General features: G+C 49.8%; 1 protein-coding gene across 4 annotated transcripts; it reads right to left on the bottom strand.

The window, feature by feature from the left end:
* Positions 1 to 1,785: 1,785 nt before the first annotated feature.
* Positions 1,786 to 10,315, bottom strand: Psmd4 (proteasome 26S subunit ubiquitin receptor, non-ATPase 4). 4 transcript variants are annotated; one of them, XM_057792930.1, is made up of 11 exons: positions 10,219 to 10,271; positions 9,421 to 9,520; positions 5,962 to 6,102; positions 4,829 to 4,943; positions 4,244 to 4,330; positions 3,984 to 4,052; positions 3,624 to 3,839; positions 3,223 to 3,340; positions 2,973 to 3,104; positions 2,813 to 2,880; positions 1,788 to 2,100 (listed from the first exon to the last, which is right to left on the bottom strand). In XM_057792930.1, exons 3-11 carry the CDS (start codon positions 6,081 to 6,083, stop codon positions 1,930 to 1,932), a joined length of 1,098 nt encoding a protein of 365 aa, XP_057648913.1. In that variant the 5' UTR covers positions 6,084 to 6,102; positions 9,421 to 9,520; positions 10,219 to 10,271; the 3' UTR covers positions 1,788 to 1,929. The 4 variants fall into 4 exon arrangements, with proteins under 4 accessions (XP_057648912.1, XP_057648913.1, XP_057648910.1 ...); XM_057792929.1 differs by lacking the exon at positions 9,421 to 9,520 and having other exon boundaries at positions 1,786 to 2,100; positions 10,175 to 10,309; XM_057792927.1 differs by lacking the exon at positions 9,421 to 9,520 and having other exon boundaries at positions 1,789 to 2,100; positions 10,219 to 10,315.
* Between the last annotated feature and the right edge of the window lie 241 nt (positions 10,316 to 10,556).

Below are 10,556 nucleotides of genomic sequence, written 5' to 3' on the forward strand. Positions count from 1 at the left end.
ACACATAATCACTGAACATGGGGGCACAGTCTACAGTGTAGCTCTTGGGAGGTTGATGGATCTCTAAGAGATCGAGGTCAATTTGGTGTATTTAATGAGGTACAGCTCAGCTTGGGCTTGACCGAGGACACGTCAAGAGGGAAAGAGCAGTAGAAAGCAACCTGCCCGTACACAAGGCGTCAAGCAAGCATTCTGGCTCCCAAGTGGTTTCACGTGTTTGTCTTAAATTTTATGACAAACAGGTTCAGTATTTCCTTTTTTTTTTTTTTTTTTTTTGGTATTTGTTTTGCTTTGGTTTGGTTTTTTTGAGACAGGGTTTCTCTGTGTAGCTTTGGAGCCTGTCCTAGAACTTGTTCTATAGACTAGGCTGGTCTCAAACTCAGAGATTCACCTGCCTCTGCCTTCAAAGTGTTGAGATTAAAGGCGTGCACCACCACCACCCGGCCAGTATTTCCTATTTATTGGATAATAATCAATACTTTCAATAAACAAAGAGAAACCACATGTGACAGCATACTAGAGAGGCTGAGGCAGGAGAACATCACTAGTTTGAGACCAGTCTGGGATACACAGACCATGTCTCAAAAATTCAAGAGAAAGATGAATTCTGTATTCTATTCTGTAACTTAACAGAAAAGCTACCTCGGAACTGGCACTCTGTGAAGACACACCAGCTTTTCTGCCTTCATAGAAAGCCGGGCTTAAAGGACTCCTGGTCCCTGGTGTCCTGGGCCGCTGCTCAGGTCTTCAGCTGTGTCTCCACCTGCCTGCACACACTGCCCACCCATCTCTTCCTTACTGGCTTTTTCAGAGAGCATGCTCCGAGGGGACTGGAATCTAGATCCTCCTTCTCACCGCCCCGTAATACCTGTTCTATAGTTTTTATGTGACATTGTGTTTGTTACTGTTGGGGAGCACATATATGTACCATGGCATTTGGATGGAGATGAGAGGACAGCTCTGGCCTCTGTGGACGCTGGGGACCAAATTCTTGTCATTAGGGGCTAGAGATGACTCAGCAGTCACCTGGCTGCTCCTCCAGAGGACCTGGGCTTGAGTCTCAACACCAACATGGTAGCTCACAACCATCTTAAACTGCAGTTTCTGGGGATCCAATACCATCTCCGATCTCCATAGGTAGTAGGCAGGCATGTGACGTACACATACATGCAGGCAAATGCTCATATACAAAGCCTTTTTTAGAGGGGTGGGGGGGTCTTTCAAGACAGGGTTTCTCTGTGTAGCCCTGTTTGTCCTGGAACTTGCTCTGTAGACCAAACTCACCTCAAACTCAGAGATCCACCTGCCAGGTTTAGCCAGGATTAAAGGTATGTGCCACCACCACCTGGCCCATATACAAATTCTCATTAGGTTTTCATGGTAACTGCCTTTACCTGCTGAGCCATCTTTCCAAACCCCTCATAATTCTCTTTTGAGCCAAACATGGTTGTTCATACCCTTAATCCCAGCAAAATGGGAGGCAGAGGCTGGTGGAGCTCTGTGAGTCTGAGGTCAATTCAGTATACTTAATGAATACATAGTGAGACCTTGTCTCAAAAATAAAAACACATAACTAGTAATTCTTTGACCTAGCAGACATGGACTGTTCGTCCCTAGACTGCCACCATGGTGTTATTCTCTATTCACCTCAGTGGCCCTGGGATCTAATGGTGGAGCCACAGCAATGCTTCTCCTAGTACCAAAGGAAAAGAGCCTGAGGAACCGTTGGGGCTGGGATGAGAAGGAGCTGTCTGCAGCGCAGAGGTGGAGGGCACTCCTTCCAGCAAACTCCTTGCGTGCACTATTTGAAGCAAAGGGAAAAACTTGCCAAGCTTTATTCAGGTTGTAAAGTCTGCAGACAGCACATCTACGTCTATAGGCAACCCCGTCTTCACAGTCCCCTGGGCAGACTCAGCCCTCCCTCCAGGCTCACTTCTTGTCTTCCTCTTTCTTGTCCTTCTTGCCATCCTTGGTGGCCTGGGAGGCTAGAGAGCCCATTGCGTTCCGAATGGCTTCGTTGTTGGGATCCACACCGGGAAGGTTCTCCAGGACACTCTGAAGGAACTCTGGGTCTTGCATCACATCGTAGTCCTCCTCCTCCTGAAAAAGGCACATGAGCGGGGGCGCACGGGCAGCAGAGCGCACAGGGAAGGGACTGCGGGGACCGGGTGTGCCACCAAGGGAAGGAAAGGCTCGAGGTAAGCAAGACCCATGTCCATGGGCTGGAGAGATGGCTCAGTGGTTAAGAGCATTGCCTGCTCTTCCAAAGGTCATGAGTTCAATTCCCAGCAACCACATGGTGGCTCACAACCATCTGTAACGAGGTCTGCTGCCCTCTTCTGGTCTGCAGACATACACACAGATAGAATATTGTATACATAATAAATAAGTAAATATTTAAAAAAAAAAAAAAAAGACCCATGTCCACAATGGCATGGGCTTAACAGACAACACAGAAGCCGGAGAACTCTGCTAACTGAGCGCAGAGGGTAAAACCACCACCACATGTAGCTTTCTTGCTGGGAAACACCCAACACTCCTGTCCCCCAGACCCTCTCGGGAGAACTCCATAGAATTCAATCCAGATCAATCCCACTAGAAAATTCCAGGACAATAGAATGCTTCTCCAACTCACTGTTCCCCTGGCAAAGTTTACACAGAAGAAAACATACATCTATGTGTTTCCTTCTGTTCCTCAGAGAACTCGTTTATGAAATGCTAGGGAGGGAAGCCTCAGCCCTAAAAGGCTGGGGATCTAAATACAAAGAGATCTCAAACATGACTGGATCCGAGGGTCACTGCCGGCCCTCACCTTCACAGGCTCAGAGGTGTCCATGGCTGAGCTGGCATCGATGTCAGCTGACTCTGCTTGGCCGAACTCTGAGGAAAGGAGAACAGCAGTCTCTGCTCAGTGCCTTCTCCTCATCCCAACCTCAGCCCTGCCCAGGCCCTTGAACACAGGCCCTACTCACCTGCTCCCTGCAGCGACATCTGCATGGCGTAGGCAATCTGCTCCTCCTCAGTCATGCTGCTTAGGTCAGGAAGCCCAGCACGGCCAAACTCCTGCTGGCTGATGGTCATCTTCAGGAGGGCATCGTCCGAGTCTGGGAAAGAACAGAAGGGCAAGGAAGACCTAGTGAACATTCCACAGGGCTGACTGTGCCACCACCCAAGCCTAGCTTGAAATGGCTACACCCTCAGGCCCGGGACTTCAGAATCCACCTCTTTCACCTTCAGTCCCAGACGTTGCAATTCCAGCCTCGGCGGCAGAGGCTGCAGCAGCCCGCCGTGCCTCTTCCTCCTGCCGCTGCCGCTGCTCTTCCATAGATACACGAAGAGCCTGGGACAGAGAGACAAGATGGACTTCTGGGGCGGTGCTGTGGCTGGAGAACACAGAAGGGCACCCTCTGGTTTATGGTGATCGCAGGAAGAGAACTGCTGAGAGATGAGAAGGGGAAATGGAAGCAGCAGGACAGGGCCTGGGGTATCACCAGGAAAAGGAACAAGCCAGAGCCCTGCAGACAGAGCTAAGACAAGGAAAGGATGGCATGGGAGTGCCCAGGATGACCCAGCCCACTAGCTGGGCATCTCAGAGAGAACAGACCAGGTCAGCATCTGCTTACTAGAGCCAACTCAGGATCAGCACTGGGGTCTACTCCAAACTCGAAGTCACTGGCACCGAGCCCCAGCATGGCACCGCCTTCACCAGCTAGAATAGGAGAACTGATGAGGGCATCAGCCAAGCTGGGCCCAGGGGGCACTGTCACCAGGTGTGATCCGGTTCCGTCCTTGCCATTCAGCGTGTTCACAAAGGCCGTCAGCTTCTCTGTGTTCACCTCCTGCGGAGCAGAGAGCACAAGACAGACCCCTCCTTCACTCACTGCTCACAGCAGTCTCCAGAGCCCCAGGGCCTCCACTCCAGGAAAGGACGGTCCCGTTCACAACCAATGGATCAGATCCCATGCTCTACAATCCTGACTTACCTCTTCCCCAAAATTGATGATGTCAACATTCACTTTTTCTTTCTTGAGGCGTTTGGCTAGTTTTACTAGCTGAGAAGTAAGAAAAACCAAGAAATTGATTCTATATATTAAGCAGCGAACTTGCCTCACAAAACACACAGAAATTCAGCAGCCGACCAAAGGTCGATACAACACTGAAATCAGACATCCACTTTCCCCCCAGATTCTAAGTAGGTGAGGACATTCCCAAATGCAGGCTCTGCCTGAGGCCACGGACTCACATCCTTCTCCTGGTCCTCCACGGGGCTCCCCACGAAGGCGATGATGCGCATCTTGTGATTCTTGCCCTGCCGGTGCTTCAGGGCCAGCTTGGAAAGCAAAAGAAGTTTCCATCAACCACAGGAAGCATCAGTTCCTCCCTGTGTCCCCTGCCCCTCCTCTTCCTTCCATCGCAGTCACATCGACCATCACGCAGATCAGGCCTCCCTCACATCCCTCACGGTCCTCCTGCCCCACCCTGTCTATACTGAGTAAGCTTGCTCTAGGTCAGTGCTTCTCAACCCGTGGGTCACCACAAGGGTTGAGGGTCGAGTGACCTTTTCACAGGGGTCACTAAGACCACTGGAAAACACAGGTATTTACAGTGCAGTTCGAAACAGTAGCAAAATTACAGCTATGAAGCAGCAACACAAATAATTGTCTGGTTGGTGTCCTCACAACATGAAGACCTGTATTAAAGGGTCGCAGTGTGAGGGCTGAGAACCGCTGCTCTAGGCCATCTCTCGTCTTGCTCTATCTAGCTCTAGATTACAGTTCTCAAGAAAAATGAGCACTGATCCTCACAGCAGGGAGGTGGCAGGACTCACGTGGGCCACACGAATTCCAGTGCAGAAGGTGATCTTGCCCTTGGGCTGGACAGTATGGAGCTTGGAGAGGATGCGGCCAGTGTCGGGCGTGAGTGTGGTCAGCACTTCACAGTCACTAGGTGTAGGTGAGAGCAAAGCATTTCGGTGAGCTCAGACACACAGAGCCTCCCGACCACTCCCATTCATCTTTCCTTTTGGGGGATTTCTCGAGACAGGGTTTCTCCATGTAGTCCTGGCTGTCCTGGAACTTGCTCTGCAGACCAGGCTGGACTCAAACTCAGAGATCTGCCCGCCTCTGCATCCTGAGTACTGAGATTAAAGGTGTGCACCACCACCACCTGGCTATTCATGTTTTCTTTAGAGACCTTAAAAACAACTTTTATCATTTTTAAGATAGAGTTTCCTGAAGGACAAAATGGTACAAGCCTTTAATCTGCACTGGGGAGGCAGAAGCAGCAGATCTGAGTCTGATACCAGCCAAGGCTATATGAGACCCTGTCTCAAAAAAAAAAAAAAAAAAAAAAAAAAAAGAGCTGACAAGATAGCTCATCGGTTAAGAGCACTTACTGCTCTTATAGAGGCTCCAGCTTCATTTCCAAGCACCCGCACTCCAGTTCCAGAGAATCTGAACCCCTTTTCTGACCCCTGTGGGCACCATGCATGCCCACGGTGCATATACATAGATGTAGGACAAACATTCATATACATGAAATACAAATAAATTAAAAAAAAGAAAATCCCAAAGGTTGGGGCTGGAGCTAAGCGGCAGAGCCCTTGTCTAGCACATAGGAGGCTAGGGTCACCCTTAGCATCAAAATGACAAGAAAAAGTTAAAAGCTGAGCATGGTGGTGCAGGCCTGGGAGACAAGAGGAGGTCTACCCAAGTCCAAGGCAGCCTGAGGCACACAGCAAGTCTGAAGACAGCCAGGGCAGAGGGAAAAACCTATGTGTGTGTGTGTGGGGGGGGCAGTCAGTAAGTCCTCCCTACCCAACAGGCTGTGCTGACCACAGGGGGAGGGGAAACAAGGGGAAAGGTAAAAACAGCCTGTACTACCAACATAAGGTCAGCCACCTACAGACCCAACATGGCAACACCACCCACCTTCAGAGCCCCACTCCTGGGTCCCACGTACTTGGCCAGGGTGATGAGGCCCACGTTATTCTCAGGATTGCTTCGAGTCTTTGAGTGACACACGATGTTGACGGCATCCTGTTGGGCCTGCAGCCGGGTGGGAAGGAAGTCTCCATTCCGCATGTACTCACTGTTGTCCACGCTGTCAAGACGGGGAGAGGGGGACACAACAATGGAGGATCCCCCAAAACATATTCTACAGATAGGGGACCCTTCAACACCTCCTGCCAGATACGCTGTGACACAGCAGCGGCTTTCAGGCTTAGAACGCAGGGTCACCTGGAACTCTTTCTATCTTAATAGAGCACACAAGCCAGGCACGGCAGCACACAGCTGTAACCCTAGAACTCCGAAGATGGAGCTAGGAGGATCAAGAGTTCATGGCAAGCCCCAACTACATTGTAAGTTTGAGGCCAATCTGGGCTATATGAGACCCTATAAAACAAAACAAAAAACCCAGGATCTAGATAATATGAAATATAGACTCTGGCTTCCCTGCCTTTTGGTTTGGCAGTGGGGGTATCAGTCACACATCCCTGGTCCGGGACCAACTCTCGATGACCCTTGAGGTTTCAGGGAGGTTCTTCCAGCCCTGAGACCTGTGCTCAGGGAAGAGCACAGTGCCCAGAACAAGGTACTTTCCTCGAAAGCAAAACTGGCTCAGTGATAACTTTTTCCACCTTATAAAGCTTTACCTGATAATAACTAGAACCACAAATGGTAGGGGGTGCTTTATTGGAAAACAAGCAGAAACAGGAGCATCAGGTAGTGCTGAGACACAGGCTCTTCTCATTCTGCCACTTAACTTTCTGACAACTGCATTTGTGTGTATGGTTGTCTGTCTCTGTGTGCGTCCTCAGGCCCTGGGTACTGGATGAGCCGGAACTGGAGTTAGATGGTTTGAAACGACATACTGCTGGGAATTGAAGCTGTATCCCATGTAAGAGCAGCCTGTGCTCTTTGACCACTGAATATCACTCTAGCCCCTGGTTAATTTTTTCTCTAAGAAAGTTGCTTCTTTCTCGAAGGTCCAGTTACTTCACTCTTTCATTTCATTTATTATTTGGAGGGCAAGACAAGTATGTGGGCATATGCTTGCCACATGCATAACGTGTATATGCAAGTCACGGGACAACTTTTGGGAACTGGGTCTCTCCTCCCAGGGTTCCACAGTTTGAACAGGTCAAATAAAGTAGCAAGTCCAAAAATAAGAACAATAGAGGCTTTCGGCACGGTTTGGGTGGAACAGCTCAGTGCAAGGGCTGTGGGCAAGACCAATGAGCGGCTAAGGAGGGGGATGGGCAGAGCACGAAAGGGAGAGGGGGAGAAGAGTGACAGTGAACAAAGCCGCGGCACTGCGGAGTGGCTACCGGAGGAAAACACACCCCACCACCCATGCATGTACCCCTTAAAACGCCACTGTTAACGTCAGTCCCAGTATTCCAGAGGCAGGACAATTACAGGGAACTCCAGGTGGGGCTACACAGCAAAATCCTGTCTCAAGTCAAACAAAACACCACACAACTGCCCAACTTTCCCTATCTCCAGCTTGACATGCATGGGGTAATATTTGTATTTCTTAGAACTGCGTTCCCTCAGCAGCACGCAATTCTCTCCTTCACCCCAAAAGCGTAACAAAATTGGACTTCCGGTATTACCTGAACTTTCCAGATCATAATTTTAATACGCAGTTCTGTGGTAAGCTGCTTGCCTAGCATGAACAAGACCCTGGCTTTGGTTCCCAGTACTGCAAAATCAATCAATCCATCTCTCAAATACAGGCCAGGCAACAGAGCATACCTGCAGGCTCAGCTACTTAGGAAGTCAAGGAAAGGATTTCTTGAATCCAGGATTGGGAGTCAGCCTGGGCAACACACTGAGATCCATCCCTGTCCCCTCCCCACCCCTCTCCCTCACCCTTGGTCTCCCTTAGAAACAGGATGAGTTTTCCACGCCGAAGATGACTTTGAATTGATCCTCCCAACTCTACCTCCTAAGTGCTGGTTACAGGTATGTGCCCGCACATCTGACTTGAGATGACCTAACAACACAAACAGAGCTCCATTGAGTTCCACACTGCCCAAGCGTGATACCATGCATAAAAAACTAACAAGGAAAGAGTATAGCAGGTGTTGGTGGTGCACACCCAGCACTCAGGAGTCAGAGGCAGGCGGATCTCTGCGAATTCCAGGACAGCCATGGCTGTTACAGAAAAACTCTGTTTCAAAAAACAAAAACAAAGAACAAGGAAGTAGGGAAGGAAGGACGGATGGACAGAAAGAGAGAGAGAGAGAGAGAGAGAGAGAGAGAGAGAGAGAGAGAGAGAGAGAGAGAGAGAGAAGCCTGACAAGACAAACATCACAACACATGCATTTTAAAATAGCTCCCTACAGAAGACTGGGGCCTGGAAATGCAGGACCCTCAGGGAAAACGAGGGCTCACCGTCTGATGCCTGTGGTCCTTTAACACAGCACTCTATAACTTTCTTTTGGGGAGAGGGGGTAGAAACAGGATCTCATTATGTTCCAAGCTGGCCTCAAACTCATGATCTTTCTGTCTCAACCTCTTCTGTGCCATGATGACAGGTGTGTACCACAACACCTGGCCAGATCAGTATTTTCAAATCAATGCCAGTCTGTACAACAGTCTGCCTCCATCAGCCCCCTGAGTTACAGAACTGAATACAAGCTCTTCGGTCCTAACTTCTTCCTACGGTGACCCCTTCCACCTTCAATCAACCATCTGTGTTAGTTACTCTGCTCTACATCCCCAACATAGGACTTTTTATTTAAGCAGCTCTTAAGTTCTGAGGACTCCCCAAATGCCATGGCACTCCAGTAAGTACCACACAGAAGTCACTACAATTCTCCCAGTGTGCGAAAGGTTGGGGCCAGAAAACAGATGCTGGGTTCCAAACCTGTCTTCTTTCTCCCTTAACATGTTCTCTTCTAGAAGTGCACAAACGTAGAAGACAAAAATATAGGACTTGAGATGAAATTTTAATTTCAGACATTTAACAAGTGACTTTTAAGATCACACACACACACACACACACACCTACAGAGGTCAAAGGCACAGGATCTTCTGGGCCTGACAAGAAGGAGCTGAGAACAGTACAATATGAGTTCTGCAAGAACAGCAAGGGCTCTTACCAGCGAGGCATTCTCCAAACCAAACAAATAATTAAAACCAACATCTGGGTTGTATTAAAATCACTTTTTATACTAAAAAGGCACTATTTGCCTGAAATTCAAATTTAGCTGGGCATTCTGGTTGTGCTGTTTTGAGGCAGCCTTCCTAGGCATCCTGACTCATGGAATTCCCCTGCCTCACCTCCAAAGTGCTGGAAATACAAGCTTGAGCCATCAAGTCTCGCTCACCTTGTATTTTAGCTGGCAATGCTAACCTATCTCCAAAGAGAAACATGGGCCTGATGACTCAGGCTTATAATCCTACATACTTGGGAGGTGGAACCAGAGGATTGCAAGTTCAAGGCCAGCCTACGCATCTTCTCGAATAAAGCTTCAAAGTCAGCCTGGGCTATAGTGTCAAAACTCCATCTAAAAAAATCATAATGACAAATAATAAATGCAGTAAAGAAGGGGTGTGGCTGTAGCTCATTCCTGAGCATTCCCAAGGCTCTGGACTCAATTCCCAGTATCTACAAAAACAAAACCCTCTTGTAGCCCTGAAAAAATATACGTCCTCATCTTGACTTTTTAAAAATTTATTATTTTTCTTTTCCTCAGCTTCTAATCCAACTCATAATGGGTACTCATGGCAAGTATCAAACTGATCGCGTTAATTCATCGGAGAAGTACGGTAGCTTTTGACGCCTGCGTATCACAACCACTAAAAGTTGTGTGACCTGAGCAAATCACCCAAAGGCCTTCCGACTCGTGATGAAATGAAGGACTATCTTCCCTGAATGCGGGTACAAGTTTACGAGAGAAAAAGTACAGGGAAAGGCAATGAAGTCGGAGACGGGTGGATGGGGCGGTTGGCCTCTGCTCCCCATTCCTTTAGGGCGGCATGGAGGGCAGGGTCCGAGAACCAAAATAAAGGCTGCTGTGGGAAACCAGGGTTCCGGGGCCTGCGCTCCCGGGCCGGGATGACTCAGGGAGTCGCCGGCCTGTCTCCCGTGGGCCCCAAGGCCACATCGCCTGGCGACCCGGTCCCCACCCCAGGCCTTCGGGCCTCGGCGCCGTGCGCACCCGCGACCCGGACGCGGCCCCCGGCCAGGTCCGAAGCTCCTCACCAAACCATAGTGCTCTCCAACACCATCTTGCCACCTTCCCTCTGCGGACCGGCTCCTGGACTGGCAAACAACAGCGCCTCCGATTGGCCTGGCGCTCCTCGCCAATCACAAAACTCGACCTCCTCGCCGCCCCGCCGCCCCGCCTCCGCGCCCCGCAATGCGTTCTGGGACTTGTAGGCTCCACAGCCGCGGAAGCGCCGGTAATCCCGTGGTGCCAGCTACCTCCGCGGCAGAATTAGCTTCTGCAGGGTCCGCCAGCTGCTTCCGGACGCTGTGGAGCAGCTGTGAGTTCTCTGCACAGCTGGGCCTGATGACACTCGCCAGTCAGCACTCTGCAA

This window comes from Chionomys nivalis, chromosome 18 (assembly GCF_950005125.1).
Source record: "Chionomys nivalis chromosome 18, mChiNiv1.1, whole genome shotgun sequence".
Taxonomy (NCBI): domain Eukaryota; kingdom Metazoa; phylum Chordata; class Mammalia; order Rodentia; family Cricetidae; genus Chionomys; species Chionomys nivalis.

What these genes read in the sequence shown, in the direction of transcription:
- Psmd4 (XM_057792927.1), bottom strand. Translation starts at nt 10,244, where the DNA reads ATGGTGTTGGAGAGCACTATGGTTTG. An exon ending in GGCCTCATCACCCTGGCCAA is followed by an intron (nt 4,944 to 5,961) that starts GTACGTGGGACC and finishes ACCTACACCTAG; the next exon opens with TGACTGTGAAGTGCTGACCA. An exon ending in TCATCAATTTTGGGGAAGAG is followed by an intron (nt 3,840 to 3,983) that starts GTAAGTCAGGAT and finishes TCTGCTCCGCAG; the next exon opens with GAGGTGAACACAGAGAAGCT.